Here is a 23,472-nt window from a genome sequence, read left to right as displayed (position 1 = left end):
TCACGTACCTACCTAGAACAATAATAAAATCCCAGATATTAGCTGATTACGTGGCTGACTTTAGCCAACGGATGCAGTTAGAAGCAGAAAAAGAAGTACAAATACTTAATGGGGCTAATCCAGGAACATGGACCTTATTTACTGATGGTTCATCTAACGTAAAAGGCGCAGGATTAGGAATTGTTTTAGTATCACCTACGGGTGAAACTATTAGGCAAGCTATTAAATGTCATTCCATAACTAACAATGAAGCGGAGTATGAAGCTGTGATTGCAGGTCTAGAATTGGCACGCGAACTTGGTATAAATCAAGCGGTGATCAAAAGTGATTCGCAACTCGTGGTTAATCAAATGCTGGGGACTTACACAATTAGGGAAGCAAGGATGCAACGGTACTTGGAAAAGGTACGGGAACTGATAAAGCAATTCCAAACTTGGAAGGTCGTACAAATATCAAGGGATAAAAATGTTGAAGCAGATGCCTTAGCTAATCTCGCATCCGCGGCTGATGTGGCAAATGATGCAAACACTTCAGTTATAGATTTATTTCATTCAGTTCTCGAACCTGATAAGAATGAGGTAAATTTTAATAATTTAACTTGGGATTGGAGAAACAAAATTGTTGCTTTTTTACAGTATGGTACCGTCCCTGATGACAAGAAACTAGCGCATGCACTTCGAAAAAAGGCTGCTCGTTACTGTTTAAAACAGGGGAACCTTTATCGTAAAATGTTCGGTGGTCCGTTAGCAAGATGCCTCGAACCTTCCCAAATGGAGTATGTAATGAGGGAAATACATGAGGGGCATTGCAGGAATCACGCAGGAGGAAGATCACTGGTGAGAACCTTGATTACAGCAGGGTACTAGTGGCCTAAAATGGAAGAAGAAGCGGAAAGTTTCGTGGCTAAATGTGATAAATGCCAGAGGTATGGTAACAATATGCACAGGCCAGCAGAATTGTTACATCCAGTCATTGTGTCGTGGCCATTTATGAAATGGGGAATGGATATAGTAGGACCATTACCTCAAGCAAAAGGACAGGTAAAGTTTCTTCTCGTACTTACCGATTATTTCACTAAATGGGTAGAGGCAAGAGCATTTAAACAGGTGCGAGAAAAGGAAGTTAAAGATTTTATTTGGCGAAATATCATCTGCCGATTTGGTGTACCAAAGGAACTTGTATGGCCCTCAATTTATCGGAGCTCAAGTCACAGAGTTTTTTGAGAGTTGGCAAATTAAAAGGATTACATCTACACCTTATCACCCAGTGGGTAACGGGCAAGCAGAATCAACGAACAAAGTCACAATCAACAATTTGAAGAAACGTTTAGAGGAGTCAAAGGGTAATTGGCCTGAAGTGTTACCCGGATTTTTATGGGCATATCACACGACAACAAAGACGAGCACAGGTGAAACCCCTTTCTCTTTAGTTTATGGAGCTGAAGCACTAATCCCAGTTGAAATAGGAGAACCAAGCATAAGGTTCTCACAAGCGACACAGGAATCAAATGATGAAGAAATGCGGGTCAATTTGGATTTGTTGGAAGGAAGGAGAGAAGCTGCATTAATAAGAATGGCAGCACAAAAACAAGTGATCGAACAATATTACAACAGGAAAGCATGCCTGAGATACTTCAAAATTGGGGACTTCGTGCTTAAAAAGTTTTTTCAATCTACAAAGGCAGCCAACGCGGGTAAACTAAGTCCAACCTGGGAAGGACCCTACAGAGTTCGAGATATTGCAGGAAAAAGAGCATACGAGTTGGAAACAATGGACGGGAAGGTGCTTCCTTCACATTAGAATGCAGTTCATTTAAAGAGATACTACTTCTAAGGAAAAACCCACGGTCAGGTATCACCATGTTAAATTATATTTTTTGAATTGTTAAAATTTTACTAACGATTTTAGATAATAGGCAAACGCTAACCCGTACTAAATGATGAGTCACGACCTGTAAGGCAAAATGGAATAAACTAAAATTCCTAGCCCAGGGTTACAATTATTCTGATAGAAGTATACACGGGTTAAGCAGTCTTCATCTATAATCGTACACCCGAGTCCCGTATGTATTTCCTTTTCAGGAAAAGGACCAGGTGAAGGAGACTACCAGGTGGTCGAGGCTTCATACGTCAACAGTCAAACACTTGGGGGACTACATAGTATATACAGTCACGTGTATAAAAAAGGCAAAGAAGATTTAGAAAATCAAGCCTAGAAGAATCAAGTACGGAGTGAAAGTTACGAAGTCATGGCATTCATCAAAGTATTCCTTCCCATGAGAACAATGGAGTCATCATAGTATTCTTTCCCATGAGAACAATGGAGTCATCTCTCAAACTCTTCCTAATGTTCTGGAGCTAAAGGGACACATGTACCCCAAAACGGTTAGGGTAAAGACTATGTACTAAGACGGGTTATAAGGAAAAACCCTGTATCTATTGTTCTTCTTTTGTATAAATTTGTTACAAGGAAAACAGTTACGAGAAAGTTATAGATGTAATTCAAATACATGTAAAATATTACTCAAAACTTGTCAAGGTTCAGAAATAAAAACTTGTCAAAGTTATTGCAAAAAACATGTGTGTTCCTATTTCTTTTATCGTATGATAACACCATTATGAAGTTGAGACGTCTTCTTCATTAAGTGTCAAAATATAAAAGGGCCCTCTTTTATTGAACTCATGTTATTTAGTCATAGGATTAACAGAAGCATTTTTCAAAGAACAAAATGCAGACTATTCTTTAAGTCCTCGAAAATAAAAGGCAAGAATAGAACAGACGGAAGTTTAATGATAATAAAAACTTCTTAATATTTAAAACTAAAGACTAAGTATAAACTTAGTCATCGAATTGTTTATACAAAATGCCCCATAACAAGACTTGGGGACTTGTACTTCTAAAAATCAACCCTCAAGTGATAGCCAAGGGTTTGATTACAAAAACTCTCAAATGAATCCAAGAACTTTAAACACAATTTTCCAAACAGGTACCTGCAAAAAGGGAATTTAAAATAGATGTAAAGTTTTTCACTAAGAGGAAAGGACCAAAGAAGGATCATCAGCGGGCTCAACTGGAATAGCATCGCCAACAGAAGCGGGTTGATTTTCAACTGTAGCAATTGAAGTATTAATAGACGAAGTTTCAACTTGACTTGCAACAAGAGGCACGGTTGAGCTTGAAGCGGGTGCATCACCTGAGGCAATTTTAGTGTTCAGGGGACTTCAACTGCAGAAGTTTCAGCCAAGAGAGCCTCACTCACCGGAACTTCACCCACGGGAACATCAACTACGGGAACTTCAGCTTCGAAAACTTCAATCGCGGGTGAAGGGAAGTCCAGTGGTTGTTGAGCTTTTTCAATAGTCTCCATCACCTTAGCTAACTCTGACTCCTGATTAAAGTTTTCTTGGCTAGCTTCAACTAAGGCATCACGACGAGAGTTCAGAAAAGCCCAGCTTACATCAACTGCAACCTTAACTTCAAGAAGCTCGTAATCTCTTTCCCAAGTAGCAATTTCATTCTTGAGACCTTCATTTTCATCCAAGGCTGAGTTGTAAGAAGCTTGGAGAGAGGCATGAGATTTTTCTAAGGCCTGCACCTTGTCTTCAGAAGTTCGCAGATCTTCCTGTGTCTGAGTCAAATTCTGTATCAAATCTCCAGCACAAACTTCTTTTTGACTTAAAAGAGCTCTTAACTCTCTAATCTCATCACTTGCCTTAGATAATTGCTCTGAGAAAGAAGACTCGAGACGCTCTCTTTCTTTCTCTGCCTGACTTGAAGATGCCTTGGCAACCGCAAGCTCTGAGGTTAGTGCTCTTATCTGCTGTTCCAGGTTATTCTTGTTCTCTTGCAAATCTTCTATAGTAATTTGAGCACTATCAAATTGTTCCTTCCAATTAGCTGCTTCCAACTGAAAGCCACGAGCCTCCCTCTCTGAATCAAGAACAACCTTTTCAGAGTCACGTGCCACCTTAATGAAACTCTGCTCATCAGCTCTGTACCAATGAGATTGGCCTGAAAATGATAAGGGAGAAAATACCTTCAAAGTAGCATGAACTATGTCGTTCATCAAAGTCAGATAGCTATGGATATTCATTTTTTCTTTCTCAATTGGGCCAATTAAGGGCTCAAGCCAAATATCTGCCTGACCAGATTTCCTCAAAAGGCTGTTGTTAGCAGGAACTTCGATAGTCACGCTCCTCATAGCAATACTTCTACTTGTAGAACCCACTTCTGTATTATGAACAATAGAAGGAGGAGCGGTAGAAGAAGTGAAAACAACAGGTGGAACAGGTACGGAAGCAGATGGAGCAGGTAAGGAGGGAACCGAAGGCACGACAGAAGAAGGAAGAGAAGAAATTTAAGATATGGGAGTTGAAGAGGAAGATAGGGGAGGTTCATCCAAAACAGGTCCTAACTCACCACTCTCAAAACCACTAACGAAAAGCTGGTTAATCGGTTCATGAGTGTCATGAGGGGTGACAACGTCATCATCGGAGACAAGATTAATAGGCCCGGTAGGAGAAAGATGAGGGGAAGTTTCAGCTTCGTCAGAGATGATACGTCTCCTAACTCTTGGCCTTGTCACCAAGGAACCATCCTCCTCCTCTTCCTCGGAGTCATCTTCTTCAATGGTTTTTCTTTTCAAGAGTATATCCTGAGCCCTCTCTAAAGAAATTCGAGTTCCTGGAGAGGAACGAGAGGCCGCAACTGCTTCAGCAGTAACACCTCGAATAGCAAATCCTGACAAAGAGAAGGTTGAAAGTTAAAATAATAAAGGGAAAAAATTTTACATATGAGAAAGACAAAAACTCATACCGTGAGTCTTTACTTTCCAACCGTGACGATTGGAAATAAATTTCCAAGACCTAGCCTCCAAAGGCGCAATCTTCAACAGTTTATCTACCCAACCACGAAAATTAGGAATGTTCTCCACAACTCCCATGGTTCCTAAAAAAAATAATTATAATAAAGTTAAAGGAATTGATAAACTTGAAAGAAAAAGGCACGAGATAGATGAGAGACTTACATGCAAAGTTCCACTTCTCAGGGAAGGGGACGTTTTGTTCACCCACTAAACCAACTGTGGGGGCAGCAACAAATCGGGCATACCAGCCAAAATCCTTATCATCTTCTGGGCTCACCAAACCCTCTTACTCCTAGCCACTAAGGTAAAGACGCCATTACGAAAAAGTTTAGGGGAGCATAGATGAATTAGGTGAGGGAAGGTGAAATTAACGTCTGCCAAATTGGCCAGATGTCTTAAACAAGCAACAGCCGTCCATACCAGCGGGCCAATCTGTGCTAAACAAACTTTGAAGAAGCGACAGAAATCGAGAATCACTGGGTCAATAGCTGGTTTAAAACCAAGAGTAAAAGGGTATGTGTAAACAAAAGAAAGTCCAGTCATATAGGAGGTAATTTTTTAATTTGGATTGGGGATTACAATGGGAAAATCGTTACTCCAGTAACAATCTTTGCGGACTATGGGAGCTAAAATCTCTGTAATCAAAGTGGGGTAAGCATCGGTACGATCTAGACCAGAAACTTGGGTTTGAAGTGATTGTCTATCGTGGTGAAAAGATAAATCGTTAGGGACTATCTCTTCTACCAAGGACTCCTATAATGGTTCAGAGGCCTCCTTGCTCTTAGAAGATGATTTTTGGGTAAAAGAACCTCTAGTTCTAGAGGAAGAACCAGGGCTAGGAGAAGGCATGGCAGAACCGCCACCACGAGAGGATCCTAAGCTATGAAGTCTCCCACCCCTTCTATGTCTAACAGGGGCATTGGGAAAATTGTCTAAAATAGGAACTCTCTTAGGGTTAGGGTTCGAAGAAGACATGACGAGGAAGAAGAAGAAGTAAGCAGAGATTTGCACAGTTCAAATGTTCGAGAAAAAAAAGTTTTATGTGGTAAAAGGTGAAAGGTAAAATTGTATTTATACTGATGGGTAACCGTCAAAAGTAAAAATGCAGTAATGGAAGGGTCACAATAATGGTAACTGGTACTTCATGAACAATGAAGCCGAAAAGAAAGCCTAAGAAAGTGTTGTAAAACTGTGGAACCAATAAGAAGATGACACGTGTCTAAAGCATTAAATGGAGGTGATAATTGAAGCGTCAACTCTGTCAGAGCATTAATGATGACAAAAATTCTCCTTTAATGAATTCCACTTCCCAAATATTCAAACTGATGAATAAATGGAAAGTGGGGGGACTACTGTATTGGGGAAAATTGTATTTATATGTATATGGTGACGTGTCATGACACGTAGACTGGTCAAACAGTCAAAGAATTAAGGTTGGTTAACAAATACGAGCAACAACAGATACGAATAAGTTAAATGGAGAAGGCATGAGCAGTCATACAAGTAATTCAACGCTCGTACCTATTCAAGACATTTAAAGGTCAAAGATCGTGAAGAGTCAAAGGAATGAATCTGACAGCAAAAAGAGTCTAGATACAGCATTTAATGAGTATTAAATACTGGAAACGTTAGAGAATATGTATTTAATGTATATGATTGCATAACGTAACATTTAAAGTCATTAATTTCCCGTAATTGTCTTATTATGACAAAGGTAAAGTCTGTATTCCCAAAATGGCTATAAAAAGGAAAGTCACAAACAACTGTAAGCACGAAAAAAACACTATTGGAATATACTTTGATTTACTTGCTTTCTGATCATATTATTCACAAATTTCCTTCTTTATATACTCTTTTTCGATTATCAGTAACCCGTGTTCTTCTAAATTCAAGCTTTGACCTCAAATCTAATTTTTGGTTAAACATACCCCTCAGTAGAAACCCTACAACATACTATTTTTTTTTCTTTTTTCCATTAGCAGCCTATGCGCTCTTCTTCGTCTTTATCGTGTTCCTTTCCTTTCTTTCAGCAAAATTTTTTCCTTTCTTTTCGTTTTCCTTTCCTTTCTTTCAGCAAAAAATTTTCCTTTCCTTTCGTGTCCCTTTTCTTTCTTTCATCAAATTTTTTTTCCATTGCCCTTTCTCTTGCTCACCTCTTAACCTCTAAAAAGTTATTGTATTTTCCATCAGAGAATGTGAAGTCCGGCAATATGATAGGAGTGAACGGAAATCAGAGAAGATTTGGGATAGCTTCCTCCGTTGGTGCCGGCCACCTCTATTGCTGTTGGATCCTTGCCAACTTTAAAAATATTTCAGTCATTTTAACAAGAAAAAGTGCTTACCAGTATTTGTTTACCAAACACTTCATCAGCTTTTTTTCAGTTTCAACACTTTTATCCAAACACGTAACTGCTTATTTATAAAACAAGTTCCAACACTTATAAAGTGCTTTTAAGCATTTAACTTAAAAGCCACCTTTTTAAGCCAATCCAAACGGGCTAATGCAGGGTATTTATACTGCAGGAGGAGAGTTTACGGAGATATTAAACTAGTAGTGTTATGAAAAATAATTTCTCAAGGAAGGAAATTCTGACTCGAGAGCTAAATTATCACATTATTATTGATTAATTACAGCTCCCCCACTAGCTTCATAGCTAATAGCTAGGGAATCATCTACTACATACAGTACTGATGCCCGTGATTTAAAATCTGCATGACATATATTTTAAGCTATGCTTGACGCCCCTTTCCTGTTTCCCACTACTTAACAAATTAACCTCCTCATAATTTGAACAACTTCAATGTCAACATACTTGCTGGTAATCCCGTTCCTCCTTATATTATTCTTCACATTATTATTTTTTAAAATTAAAACCACCACATAGTGGTGGAGTTTATTAAAATGTTAATAACATACAAGATAGACTAATATGCAAATTTCAAACAAGAATTTCTAAGGATTTAGTAAAGATTACTCATTGATTTCATTCGCATTGGTTGTATTTTCTTGTACACCGCTTGTATATTATAAGGTTAATCCTAGTTTGCTGCATGCGACAATATCTGCTCTCCTACAGGCAAATTCATCTTATGCATAATTAAAGTTGTCACATGTCATAATTATGTTATATATCTTACATGGCATTGTTTTCACTAAAAATGTTCACTTACCGTGGGTAGGTTTTCAAAAATAAACGAATGTGCGTATAGCAGGATAAGTAAAAGGTTTAGGCGATGGATAGTTGTTGATTCATTGCTGGACATAATCTTTTTTTTGAGTGTGATCTCTTTGTTGTTAATTAATTATCATAATAAGAATTATATGACGTCCAGAATTTATATAAAAACGAAAGGACACTCCCTTGTTCAAGTTTATATAAAAATTTTGGTTTGAGACGGCATGAGGTGTTTGATCTCATTCGATTTAACTTTCAAAAACTCGATTTCATTAAATTATTCAAATAAACTCTGATATGATGTTTTCTCAATCAGGCTAATTTTGGGTTATTATTTTAAAATTTTACAATCAAATTAGTATATTAAATTCCATGTCCACTTAAAAATCGTCATATAAAATTGGAGGAGCGAGAGAGTAGTATTTATACAAAGCTATTAGTAGTCACGATTCACTTTTTTGTTCTTATAATGGTCTTATTGTACTCTTTGACCATTAAAATATTCACCTTAGTAAGGTTTGAATGCATTGTGAGAAGCAGTTATGTATACAAAGGAAAAAGGACTCGATATTCAATATGTACATGACAATTTATGTTAGGGTTGTGATGCTTCCATCATACTGAGGTCCTCAGAAAATAACACAGCAGAAAAGGATCATCCAGAAAATCTGTACCTTGCTGGAGATGGATTTGAAACTGTTATTAAAGCCAAAGCTGCGGTTGATAATATGCCTTACTTGTAAGAACAAAGTCTCATGTGCTGATATCTTGGCCATGGCCGCTAGAGATGCCATTGCATTGGTAAACAAAATACTCTTCCTAACTTGCTTCTCTATTCTTCTTTTGAACATTTTGTGTATTTGGCATTAGAAATCTTATGTAATAAATCTTAAGCTAAATAAATCTAACATCACAGCTTGATAAATTAGAAGAAAAAATCTCATTTTGATTTATTTGCGGTACAGCATAAAAACTTGGGATAATTTCACATAAATACACTTGAAGAAAGCACTTTTCAGCCGCCTAACCCACAAATACAGTTTTCATCCGGTAGCCCACAAACAATTTTCAGCCGCCTAACGCACAACTTCGTCAACTACACCCAAAATCACGCCTAAATCAGATTTCGCTTTTTACTTTCATTTTTATCTTTTCCCCTTTTCCATTTTCATTCTTATTTATTTTTTACTTCCCTTTGTATAGTATTTCCTAAACTTCACAATATCAGGAAGTTGAAGTAAAAAATAAAAGTATATTTATCCNTGTGTTCCGAGCGCTTCATGTTTCTTATTATATATATATATATATATATATATATATATAGACACACACACACGCGCTTTGTTGTACTACTTTAACTACATATATAGCTTGTAAGATTATATTTTAGTGTATTCATCCCTTGTATTACAAAAGTGTTAAAGGATTACATTTATATTATTTAGATAGTAAATACAAAAGTAATTTTTAATTTTGACCAATGTTGACCTGTAAAGAGNCTTGTGTATAATCATGTATAATTCTTTATAACTATGAGAATACACACAAATATACATGGCTATAATTATGTATAATCTTGTATACTTGTGTATAATCATGTATAATTCTATATAACTATGAGAATACACACAAATATACATGGTTATACATGATTATACAAAGTATATATAGTTATATACAACATATACATCATTCTTCCTCCCTTCAGAAGTCATTAAAAGTGAGAAGAAGAAGAAGGAGGAGGAGGAGGAGGAGGAGGAGGAGGAGGAGGAGGAGGAAAATTACCAAAAAAAAAAGGAGATTTCATAACTTAGAATAAGAGACAAGAATTAAAAGAAAGAACCACTCAATATTTTCTTTTTCTTCAAACGGGAATAAAAGGATCCTCTAATGTGAAAGTCGGAATCTGCTTCGGCGAGCACTGAATCGAAAAGAAAAAGACTACAAAAGATAGATCCGGTGTGGATTGTTCAACAATATTATTTTGTGGAAGAGGAAGATACAGATGAACGGAGTAAGGAAATCTGAAGAAGAACTCGACTATTTTGCTAGAGAGAGAGAAAGAGAGAGAGAAAGAGCAAGAGATTAAAAATGAAAGAGAAAGTGGGGTGGGGAGAAAATCTGAAAGAGAATTTGGGAATGGAAAAGTTTTCTCTGCATAAAGAAAAATAGTGGGGGCGGCAATGTGGCTAATCCGTGAAAATAAATTTTCAACATTATAGAAACTGGGCCATGCCGGGTAAGAAGGGAAAATGTAGGCCCAATTTTATTAGAATATTGGGCCAACTGACAATGAGAGTAATTTTGTCTAAAAACTTTATGCTGTTTGAAAAACAGTACTAATAAAACAAATTTTGGAATTGAATTCATGTGGTACTTGAGTAACAAATTGTTAAGCTTGTTACTGAGAGCGATTTCAGCGTCCATAAGAATCTTCGAGGAGTTCCGAGGCCATGATTCAGCATTATCGGCAAACCCACACTAATTGTCAAACAAGTTTCCAGGAGTCACTCACTACATTTCAAGTTAATTAACTGTTTTGCTTATAGCAAGATTCGCAAACATTTCGATCAAGAGTTAAGAGTAATTGCTAAAAGACGTTTGAGATCCACTCGCCATGTGTAATAAAAGATGCGTAAGTTTTTAATGATTACGCTAAATCAATTAATGTAAAATATATGTCTAGCATATAGACTGTTTAAAAAAAAAAACAGAATATGGGGACGAAATAACTTGGTCTTGATAGTGTAGTCATTGTCCTCAAGAAATTTAAGTCTCCCAGTTTATTTGCTGTAGGGATTATGACATAACTCCTCCAGGATTATTCTACAAAGCCTTTGAAATTTGAGTACCAACAATTAACTTGAATTTCCACTAAAACAAACTTTGTGAATTGTAGATAGCAGAAAGAGAAGAAGATGGAAAACTGTTGCTTTCTGATGATTTTTGTTTTGGAGAGGAATAGGGTATTTATAAACCCTTTAAGTGTCTGTTAGAATTAACAGACTCAACTTTTGTCAATAGGCACCTTTTTAAAACCAATAGTCACCTTCTCAAAATCAGTAAATTGTTAAAACGTTTTTCTGAAATTTAATTTTAAAAAATATTATTAATTAATTAATAAAATAATATGTGACTAAAATATTAATTTCGGGCTACTTAATTGGCCCAAAGCCCAAGTGCCAAAGTGCCCAATCTTGACTATTAATAATATAGTCAAATTTCAATTTCGCTCCAAAACATCCTTAAAAATATTCAAACTATATAAGACAAAGAAATGGTTTTAAACACTTCTTCCTTTCTTTCTTTTTTCAATAAGGGACAAACAACCTCTTTTCAGAAAAATTTTATTTTGTGCCTCACACATTCATCTATATATATATATGAACCACTTGCACATCTTCTGACTTTAGATAATCATCAAAGTTCTAGACTCAAGCGAGAAAAAATTACATACGCATATACTCAGATTTTGGGAATATCTTTAACTTCAAAAACTCAGGTTAAACAAAAAAAATAGGTTAGACAATAATGGTGTCGATATCTTTCATTTGGATATGACTACTAAACTAATACATCACATGAACCTGCAGGAATACTTAATATCCTTTATACTTATTTCCTAGTGCATCATTAGTAGAGAGTAGAGACCATAATTCAACTGGCGAACCCAAAATTTGTTTCTCCAATTTTTCATGCTCAACTGTTGAATAAAATCGTTATGAAACAAGTATCTGTTGAAAATTTGTGAGAAAAAATATGAGCTTGTTTTTTCCATTTTGCATGTCTTTCCATTTCATTCAAATGAAAAGATGCACGACCAGATGATAATAAAGCAGTCATTGTTCGAACAATTCGATTAAGTTTGTCTTGACGTGGAGTTATGTTCAAAGAGTTCAAATTTGGAGTGCTCAGATAAACGCGTATAAGGGGAAATATTTCAACAACCATGTTATGAGAATTGAGAATTATGTACTATAATTGCTCAAGGCGTGGGAAGTTTCTATGGAAAACATTTTCTGTTGAGATACGGCCTTGGATCACGGCAATTTCTAATATTAGTAGAAACTAAAAGCAGAGCCGTAAGCAATCAATTAAGTAATCTCAGCCAAATACAATTATAGCCATCTTCCTTAACATTTTCAACACCACACAACTCATATGCATTACCATTCAAGGATACAATTTTTTTCCCAAATATTGAAGTTATATATAGTAGGGTGTGCGAACAAAGTCTCAAATTGGTAGTTAAAATGAAAAAAAATTTACATAAGGTAGTGTCGAGATTTTCTAAATTGTGTAAGCTCTATTGATAAAAACCGCACAAGGTCGGACCAAAGGGGGCAATATATATCACATCATATTAAGATTATCTTTGAGCTTGCTTAATATCCGAGCCTATAGTGGTGTGATAAAGTGGGGCTCGGTGTACTGCTTTCCCAGAGCTTCGAGACGTACACACAAAATGAAGCTTGCTTGTGGGCTTCAGAGGGTATAAATACTTGGACGATGTGGGTGGTACACAATGTTGATGAACTTAATCCGTGAGGCTTGGTGATGAGAGTCATGTGGAACTTAATTAGTTCGAGGGAAAGATTATTAGATTTGCGAACAAAGTCTCGCATTAGTAACTGAAAGTACAGGGGGGGGGGGGGGGAGGGTATGAATTCTTTATTTTTATATTTTAATCGCTACAAGTTGACTAGTTTTCTAATTAGTCGACTAGATAAAATAACGAGGTAATAAGAAGAGCAGAATTTAAGATGCAGAAATAAAGTGCAGGAATTAAAGACACAAGAATTTTTATACTGGTTCGGATTCAATGTGAATCCTAGTCCAGTCCCCTTGGGTTGCAAGGGAGTCCTCTTTCAGTGGATGAGTTTCTCGAGTACAATGTGAATGGTGTGGTTTACACCAATGGCTCAGTTTCTATGTCACTCGTTTCTTTTTGATATAATGCCTCACCAGTATTTTTCTCTCTTTCTTCTCTAACTTGTTACACAGCAGATCTAGTAGAGCTATGTTTGTTTGCAGTAGAACAAAGAGAGGGTATTTGGTTTGATCAAAGTATATCTGTCTAAGGCTTAAGGATGTGTATAAATACTTTGTAGGAGGCCTTTGCTGAAGAGATTTGCCAACCCAAGAGATTTGATCCTTGGAAAGAAATTGATTCTTTCCAAGAATAAGGTTATTTGCCGTTTCTCTTCCTTGATGAGAGGACTTTAATAGCTTTCCTTCTACAGGTTTTGATAATGCCGGATTTTCTCCTTGATTTTTGGTCCTTTCAGTAATAGTAGTTTGATTGATCATCTTGCATGATCTTTGATACTTCTTTTCCGCTTCAATCAATCTCGGATTAATTTTCTTGCCGGATCTTTAGTTGTTTGATTGATTCCTTCCTCTTGATTACTTCGATCTTGGATGCTTTCTTGAGTCCCTATACCAAAAGCAATTATGTTATTTTTCATCATTAAAACTAAAGGCTAACAATCTCCCCCTTTTTGATGATGACAAAATAATATTTGTAAACATCAGTTGACTTCCCTGTATTTTACTCCCCCTCAATGAGTGTAGTTGACTCCCCCCTCAATAGGTGTTGTTGAGACTACTTCCTTTAGTCGACTGCTTCTGCAGGATCTATGACTCCCCCTCAAGAGGTGCCGTTGGGACTTCTTTTAGTCAGCTTCTCCTTTAGTATCTATAGTCGACTTCCCCTGCAATGGATGTACCTGCACGAATATACATATATCCTTTCTCCCCCTTTTTGACATCAGCAAAGAGGGGATAACATAACAACATACTATATACTAAAACACGATTTATAGCATGATATGCTTGTAGAGTTATAGAAAAAAAACAAAAAAAATCATCCAAAGACTGGTTATCCAGTCCAAAATTGCACAACAAAAAATATTGTCTAAAACTTCCACATTAACGACAAAAGAAATAATATCTTTGATGGCGGACAGCTGATTGCCAATGGCAACTAGTTTCTCAGCAAGGTTAGGGTTACTAGGACTATGATGGGAAACAGAGGGTTTGTATTTTGGATCAGGTTGAACATGTTTGACCTCACCTTCTTGTTTCTTAACCCATGAGCCATTCACACACATATACCCCATACTCGCAAACGCTCTGGAACTGTAAGATTTTGAAACAGAGATGAAGGGATATTCAGAGATGGAAATATTATGAGCTTCTAGAATGTGAGTGATGGCCCTGCCATAAGGCAGACTGGTGGGATCATCAGCACTTTCAATCATAAAATTGATGACCCAGGAGGACAGTTTGATCTTGAGTTTTGTCACAAGGAAATAGACAAGAAAGGTATCTCTTTGAGAGAAGGTGGAGAAAGAGCATGTACGAGGAAGCGGAGTAGTTGCAACAATGTGGGCTAGAACACGAGTTTCAAAGCTAACATCACTTGGACCTAACTGGTTTGGGAGAGATTCAGATGGACACTCTGCAATACACTGTTTTGCTTGATCAAAAGTGATTTCAAAATCATCAGGCCAGGAATTTTTGAAAAGCATGGGAAAATCAGAACACTTACACTAGAAAATTTAAAACATGGCACAATCAAGAACGATGCGCTTCCCTAACACTAAGGATTCCAACTTGTCAGACTTACTAGAGCAAAGATTTGCATAAAACATTTTCACTAGGGGTTCATAGATTTAAGGAGGGGGAACGGAAAAGAATTTTGACCAGCCTTGATAAACAAATAGATCTTTTACCTTGCAATTTAGGGCTTCCATGTCATCAAGGTCGACTACCCTCCCATGAGCAATTGGCTTGTCTTTCAAAGCAATGAAAAAATCCTTGTCTGGAGAATCCTAGAAATTTAGGTCAGACTTCAATGAACTAGAGAGATCTATTTTCGACTTCTTTGGTGTAAAGGATTTAGGGGGTTCTTCCATAGGTCTTTTTCCCAGGGCTTTTTCTCCTAAAGTATGAGAATGATTTGAGAGGTCTACGTAAGAGAAGGCAAAACCTTCCGAATGGTCGGACCCTAGGTCTACTTGTTCTGGAGGTTGAGATGGGGGTTTTGCTCTGGAGCGAGTACTCTTCCTGGTAGAGGCAGAAGGATTTATTGAGTGTTTGGCCATGGAAGAGCTTTTGGTGATTTGGAGAGGGTTTCTAGGTGATGGAGACGATGGAGACTGAACAAGGTTTTCAGGTATTAAAAGAAGGATTTCTGACGGTTGAGTACAGAAAAGGAAGAGGTGTCGGTTGATCAAACGTGATGATTGGTTTTCCTTCTTTGAACTCTACAACTGATGTGAAAAGAAAAGAAAAGAGAGGGAATTCAGAGGCGTAATTAATGATTAGAAAAAAAAAACAAAGTTTGAACATTAGGCATACAAAAAATAATAGTAACACAAAGGTCCTAATATAAATGATTAATGCAAATAATACCAAGTAATTCTCTTAAAAAGAAAAATTTGTCCTCTAGTAAAGGATTAGTAAAGATATCCGCTTATTGATCAGTAGTTCCAACAAAAGATAGTTCTATATTTTCCTTAAGAACACGATCTCTAATAAAATGATGCTTGATGTCTATATGCTTTGCCCTAGAATGATGCACAGGATTTTTAGAGAGACATATAGCACTAGAGTTATCATAGAAAATTGGAATGGGTTTAAAGAATAATTCATAGTCATCCAATTGATGAGACATCCATAGTAATTGTGCACAACATTGTCTAATGGCGACATACTCAGCCTCAGTTGCGGATAATGCGACTGATCCTTGCTTTTTACTGTTCCAAGATATCAATGCCTTTCCAAGTAATTGGCATGTCCCACTGGTGCTTTTTTCTGTCTTCCTTATCTCCTGCAAGATCAGCATTTGAAAAACCTTCTGGTTTAAAATTGTTAGAGCGTGGATACCATAATTCGTGAAAGACAGTACCAATGAGATATCGAATAATTCACTTTACTGTAGTCAGATGTGATTCTTTAGGAGCTGACTGAAACCTGGCACATTTACAAACACTAAACATAATATCTGGTCGACTAGCAGTTGGATAAAAAAGTGAGCCAATCATTCCACGATACTTAGTTTCGCCAACAGGATTTCCCTGTTCATCTTTGTCAAGACTTGTTGAAGGACTCATTGGTGTGCCAATAGCTTTAGCATTGCTCATACCGAACTTTTAAATCAACTCCTTTGTATATTTTGTCTGACATATGAACGTTACTTCTTCAGATTGTTGAATTTGATGTCCAAGAAAGAACGTTAGCTCTCCCATCATAATCTTTTTAATTCACTTTGCATAAGATTTGAAAATTCTTTGCACAAAAGAGGATTAGCACTACCAAAAATAATATCATCAATGTAAACTTGAATAATGAGATTACCTTCTAATGATCTTTTAGTAAACAGGGCAATGTCTACTTTACCTCTTGTAAATCCGTGATCAAAAAGAAATGAGCTAAGTCTTTCGTACCATGCTCGTGGAGCTTGTTTCAGTCCATACAACGCTTTGGTCAGTTTATACACATGGTAGGGAAACCCTGAATCTTCAAATCTAGGAGTTTGTTTCACGTATACTTCCTCTTCAATGAAACCATTCAAAAAGGCACTTTTAACATCCATGTGGAATAGCCTGAATCTTTTAAAGGATGCATATGCAAGAAGAATTCGTATAGATTCCAATCGAGCTACTGAGCAAAGGTTTCGTCATAGTCGACTCCTTCTTGTTGTGAGTATCCTTGAGCAACTAATCTGGCTTTGTTTCTCACAACTTTTCCATCCTCATTCAACTTATTTTTGGAAACCCATATTGTTCCAATTACAGGAGCATTTTCAGGCTTGGGCATCAATTTCCATACTTGATTTTTGTCGAATTGGTCTAGCTCTTCTTGCATTGCTTGCAACCAGCTTGAGTCTTTCAGAGCTTCCTCTATTTTCTTTGTCACAATCTGAGAAATCAGTGCTATGTTTGCTTTCTTCTTAAGAGCTCCCCTGATTTTCATTCCTTCGCTTGGATCTCCTTTGATGAATTTTAGAGGACATTCCGGTTCACTTCTCCATTCATTTGGACGAACTGTATGAGTAGTTGACTCCTTCGGATATTTTGATTGACTTTTGCTGATCTTATTAGTTGACTCTATCACACCATCAAGTTTATTAGTCGACTCTTGAGATTTGCTTGTTTGCTGAATTTCTTGAGTTTGATCTTCATCACCTGCAATAATTACTTTCTCGGCCGAAGTGTTATTCTCATCAAATATAATAGGTACTAATTCTTCCACACACAATGTGAGTTTATTATAGACTATAAAAGATCTACTATTTAATGAATAACCCAGAAAAATACCTTCGTCACTTCTTGGATTGAATTTTTCAAGATTGTCCTTACCATTATTGTGAATGAAACACTTGCTTCCAAACGGATGAAAGTAACTAATATTGGGTCGTTTACCTTTCCATAATTCATAAGGAGTCTTCTTCAAAATGGGCCTTGTGAGACATCGGTTGAGAATGTGACAAGCAGTACTTACTCCTTCTGCCCAGAAGTGATTTGGCAACGAATATTCTAGTATCATAGTTCTTGCCATATCTTGCAAGGTCCTATTTTTCTGCTCAACAACTCCATTCTGTTGGGGTGATCTTGGGGATTGTGGGTGTATCCTTGATCATTACAAAAATCTTCAAATACTCTGCTTTCAGATTCTCCTCCATGATCACTTTGAATTGTTGTAATCAGATACCCCTTTTCTCTTTCAACCTTCTTACAGAATATCTCAAAAAATTTCAAAGCTTCATCTTTGTAAGATAAGAAAATCACCCAAGTAAAACGTGAGTAATCATCAACAATAATAAAAGCATATCGTTTCCCTCCTATGTTAGTAGTTTTAGTAGGTCCAAATAAGTCCATATGAAGCAATTGCAAAGGCTTTGAAGTAGATACAATATCTTTATTTTTGAAAGAGTTTCTAGTTTGTTTTGCAATTTGACAAGCATCACATATATGATTTCTAGAGAAATTGAGTTTAGGCAAACCAATAACTAAATCATGATTGGAAAGTTTTTCTATCAAATGCATGCTTGCATGACCAAGTTTCTTATGCCATAACCATGGATCATCAGATATGGATGTTAAACAGATAGGCCAAATACATAGACAAGCACCGGAACTTGGCAGCACTTTTCAATTGGACACTTAAAGTTAGCTTTTTTCCTATTAGACACTATAACTCATTTCAAATTGTGCCAATTAAACACAAAATTGCTAATCAGCCAAAGGAATATATTGTGTGGATTACACGTGCATGACGTGGCAAAGTAGTCCAATTAAAAAAAGACACGTGGCTTTGACACAATAAAATTTAAGGTCTTTGGAGAAAAGAATAAAAAAGTAACAAAAAGAACCCCTTCGTCCCGAAATTGTCACGGTCTCCCACCCACCAGTGGATCTAATCCCGTCGCCAGACGTCACCCCTGCCCTCTCTCCTTTGTCTTCTTCGCATAACCTTCCCCGCCCAACCCCTTTTCAGCTATTCCAAATAGATAAACAGAACAACATGGCTCTTTCCCTCGTCTCCTAGCTAGTGAGAAAAGGACTTTTGCTGGAAAATTTTGTTGGAAAATCTTAAACATCAGTGCATCTTTAGCCGTCAAATTTCACTTTTCGTAGACCTCGCACTTTCACGTCTTAGAAAGCTCAATTGTCCGCTTTTCTTCAAAGATTTATTTTGTTATCCGGTCAATTGTTGAAAATCTTAACTTTGGTTTTGCAAAGGTTAAATTTTCATCTTTGAAAGTGTTTATCTCATGAGATTTTCTGGAAGTGGGAAAGGATTGATGAGAGTGATAATGTTTCATCTAATGGGTCAATGAAGCTCCTTACTAGGTTCATGGTGCTTCTTGTGGAAAATCATGGCAGATAATGGTAGTGATGGACAGATCTGAAAACGAAGAAAATCGCCACGGTGAGTGGCAGCCGGCGGTGGTGACTATGGAGGGAGGACGATGGCAATAATGGGGAGAGAAAATCTGAAAATTTTAAGGGGAGAAAAAAAAAGGAAATTATTTTTTTTGTTCATTCACGCATTCAAGGAGAGTGAGAAACACTTTCTTTGACATGTCATTGTTTTGTGTTTAATTGACATAGTTTAAAATGAGTTTCGGTGTCTAATAGGAAATATGCGAACTTTAAGTGTCCAAGTGTAAAGTGCTGCCAAGTTCCGGTGTCTGTCTATGTATTTGGCCTAAACAGATATGATCATCTATATTTTCAAAGCCATCAAGAATATAAACATTTCCATACCTTTTACCTGGGAGGATTATTTTACCTGTCTCATATTCAATAGCACAACCTGTTTTCTTGAACATTACTTCATACCCTGAGTCACATAGCTGACTTATACTCAGAAGATTGTAGTTAAGTCCGTCAACATGATAAACCTCAGTGATATCACAATTATTATTGAAAGGAACTGTTCCGGTACCGACTATTTTTTCTTTTGAGTCATCACCGAACTTGACACTTCCTCCGTCTATTTTTGTAACTTCCTTAAACCGGTTTTTGTCACCTGTCATGTGACTGGAACACGCACTATCTAAGTATCGTTTTCCTTTGTGACCTCTTGTGGTGTTCCTGCAAAATATAGTTATTACTTTCTTTTATGTACCAAAGCTTGTTTGGGTCCTGGTTGGTTAGTATTACTCGACTCTGGATTGCTTTTGGGTTTCCAAATCCATCCCAAGATATTTGATTTACGAAATCGACAAAAGGTTTTGTTACAGTACTGACACGTAACTGTTGATCCATTTTTGGATCTTTCATTAGTGTTAGTACTAGTGGACTCTGTTCTGGCTGGTCCTTCTCCAGTTGACTTGTAAGTCGCCTGGTTTGACCTGACAGAACTATGACTGGTGGATTTGTGCATGCCATTGAGTTGCATTTGAAATTCCTCAATCTCTTCTTGAAGCACTTCTTTTTCAGTTTCACATACATCAAGCTTGAGTTTCCAGTGTTTTACTTCTTTGTTGAGTCTCTTTAGTTCATTCATCATTTTTTGTGACTCTTTCAAAATAAAGTCAAGAATATCCTGCAATTCATTACACTTTTCACAGTTATAAGATCTTACCTTGCTTGTTTCACCTCGTGCCATAAAATAGTTCTCATTGTCATCTTTTCATTCATCCTCTGAAGCGTCCTCATCTGTCCAGCACCCTGAGAGTTTGTTCATGTCGTTTTCCAGAATTGTCATGAAGCAAAGATTTGCTATCTCTTCGTGTTCTAAACTGTCTTCATCACTCCGGCTTCCAAATGATTTGTTCTTGTTGAAGCCTCTGAAAACTTTTATTTTAAGATCGGGACATTTAGCTTGAACATGCCCAAATCTTCCACACTCATAGCGTTCGCCATCATTTTTGTCTTGTTCGTTATATTTCCTGGTTCGCCTGGGTGGTATTCTTTCTCTTCTTGCATTCCTGTATCTCCTTATTAAACCATCCATATTCCTTGACACCATGGCAATTTCTTCTTGAAGAGCTTCAGGGTCATCATCAATATCATTTTCTGCTTTTTTAGTTGTGGCCTTCAATGCAACTGTTTTCTTCTTTCTTCCTGGTTTGTTTATGAGTTTTCTCGAAAGGTATGAGTTCTCCTCGAAGTTCATCGTATGATAGTTTGTTCAAATCATGTGATTCAAGTGTAACCACTTTTGTCTGCTAAGTAGTGGGTAGACTTCTAAGAATTTTCCTAACTTGATCACCACTTTAGTATGGTTTGCCAAAAGCTTTTACATCGCTAATGATTTTGCTAAATCTGGCAAACATCTCTTCAATAGATTCTCCTTCTTTCATCTGGAAGAGTTCATAGTCATAAACCAACATGTTGATATGGGTTTCTTTTACTTTACTAGTAAATTTAAGTTTATCCCACATCTCTTTGGCTGTATCGCAACTGGAGATTTTCTCATATTCCTCACCACTTATAGCATTATAAAGCAGATTCCTTGCCTTATTGTTAACTTGCAAGACTACCATTTGCTCATCTGTATATTCATCTATATTTTTTGGATCAGCAGGTGATTGAGCGGCAGCCGGCAGAGGGTAGTTCCCCTTTTTGATAACTCTCCAGACTTTGACATCATAGGCCTTTGCGTATATTTCCATACGCACTTTACAGTGAGAGAAATGTTGTCCATTGAAATACAGTGGCCTCACTTGCGATGTTCCTTCTTGGAAGAGTGCTCCGATAATAACTTGATTTGCCATGAACTTTTCTCACAAGCTGTTAAGCAAAAGAAAAATATGAGCCTTGCTCTGATACCAATTGAAAGTACAGGGGGGGGGGGGTGAATTATTTATTTTTATATTTTAATCGCTACAAGTTGACTAGTTTTCTAATTAGTCGACTAGATGTAATAACGAGATAATAAGAAGAGACGAATTTAAGATGCAGAAATAAAGTGCAGGAATTAAAGACACCGGAATTTTTATACTAGTTCGGATTTAATGTGAATCGTGGTCCAGTCCCCTTGGGTTGCAAGGGAGTTCTCTTTAAGTGAATGATTTTCTCGAGTACAACGTGAATGGTGTGGTTTATACCAATGCCTCAGTTTCTAGGTCACTCGTTTTTTTTTTATACAATGTCTCACTAGTATTTCTCTCTCTTTCTTCTCTAACTTGTTACACAACAGATCTAGTAGAGCTACAATGTTTGTTTGCAGTCGAACAAAGAGAGGGTATTTGGTTCGATCAAAGTATATCGGTCTAAGGCTTAACGATATGTATAAATACTTTGTAGGAGGCCGTTGCTGAAGAGATTTGCCAACCCAAGAGATTTGATCCTTGGAAAGAAATTGATTCTTTCCAAGAATAAGGTTATTTTCCGTTGCTCTTCCTTGATGAGAGGACTTTAATAGCTTTCACTACTAGAAATCCGGAAAAAAGCGATCACAAAAAGCGACCATACAGGTCAAAAAGCGACCAAAAAGCGTCCAAACTGGCTTGGTCGCTATTTTGCTGGTCCCTTTACCTTAGAGACCAAAGTTGGTCGCTACCAACTTTGGTCTCTAAGTTAACAGGACCAAATATTCCGGGTAAATAATATACCGACCAACTTTGGTCGCTTTAATATTTTAATAATATAAATTTAGCGACCAAAGTTGGTCTCTATATTTAAATTATGTTTTTTTTATTTATTATTAATCAAAATATAGTGACCAACTTTGGTCTGTAAACCAAATATTATATTTTAAAATCTAGAAAATAGCGACCAAAGTTGGTCGCTTTTTTTTTTTAAATTTTTTAAATTTTTTTTAAACATAAGCGACCAAAATTTGTCGCTAATTTCAACAATTTAATTATTTTTTAAACGTAAGCGACCAATTTTGGTCGCTATTTTCCAGAATTTTTTTTTAATAGAATAGCGAACAAAGTTGGTCGTTTTAGGAAATCTGGGTTAATTAGCGACCAACCTTGGTCGTTATTGCCCAGAAAATATTTTTTTTAAATAGAAAAGGGTATAATTTTGGCAGAAACTGCCTGTTTTGGCAGCTACACCACCTGCCAGCATACCAAATTTCCTATTACAAGCAATAACAACAACAATACCAACAACGACAACAACACAACAACAACATTAAAACCAACACAGTATAAAGTTCAATAGAACTAACACATTAAGCTAACAAAACTAAGTTAACGCTTATTACAAGCTCATTCGAAAACTGGTTCTATTGTCTAGTTCAAAGTATATAAAGTACTCAAGGAGTGTTCTTTCAGCATCCTCGTCCGAAAGTTTGATTGCCTCGCCCGACTCATTAGGTGCCTGACTGCATATGAATTCCTCCACGTCATCTGTGAAGCGACCCTATAAGAAAAATTACATTGAATTAGTATTTCAAAATTTATATAAAAGTAAATCAAAATACTTAATGAAAAGTAAAAAACTTACATGTACAGTCGAAGCTCGGCCCTCGACCCACCTTTCTGGATCAGTCTCTTTCTTCTTCTTTACAATACGAGTCTCATTGAATAGCTCATCTTGCTTCATTGGCATCATAAAGCTATCTGGTGGCTTTGGTGATTATCCTCGTAGTACTATTACTCGGGATGAACTTGGATACAGAGAATAACTTAGATACAGTACCTAACAGGGTATGTCTTTGATCAATTGTTGTTCTCATTAGCGACAATGATGATGGGAAGGCAATGGCATGTGTTTCAAACAGTGACGGTGTAGGTAGGAATTTAACATTTCCTAAGTAGATAAAAGAAGAGGTCATAGAGGAATTCTCTACTTCATCTTCCAAGAGGAAACGAAATTTAATTGAGAGTGACAAGGTTGATGGTAATGGAAAGTTGTCTTTTGCTCATGGCAGTTCACATAAAACGGGGATCATAAGACTCTGTGATGACAAAGACGAAAGGAAGTTTTATTCTCAACTTTCTTCCAAGTCTGATCC

The 23,472-nt window shown here is 36.8% G+C and overlaps 1 protein-coding gene across 1 annotated transcript; it reads right to left on the bottom strand.

The window, feature by feature from the left end:
* Nucleotides 20,777-21,277, bottom strand: LOC109227866. Its single transcript, XM_019393059.1, has one exon. The coding sequence runs from the start codon at nt 21,275-21,277 to the stop codon at nt 20,777-20,779; it is 501 nt and encodes a 166-aa protein (XP_019248604.1).

This window comes from Nicotiana attenuata, chromosome 6 (genome assembly GCF_001879085.1).
Source record: "Nicotiana attenuata strain UT chromosome 6, NIATTr2, whole genome shotgun sequence".
NCBI lineage: Eukaryota > Viridiplantae > Streptophyta > Magnoliopsida > Solanales > Solanaceae > Nicotiana > Nicotiana attenuata.
This window is presented reverse-complemented; position numbering and strand designations above follow the sequence as displayed.

Coding starts and splice junctions, on each gene's coding strand:
- LOC109227866 (XM_019393059.1), bottom strand. CDS start 21,277: ATGGCAAATCAAGTTATTATCGGAGCACTCTTCCAAGAAGGAACATCG.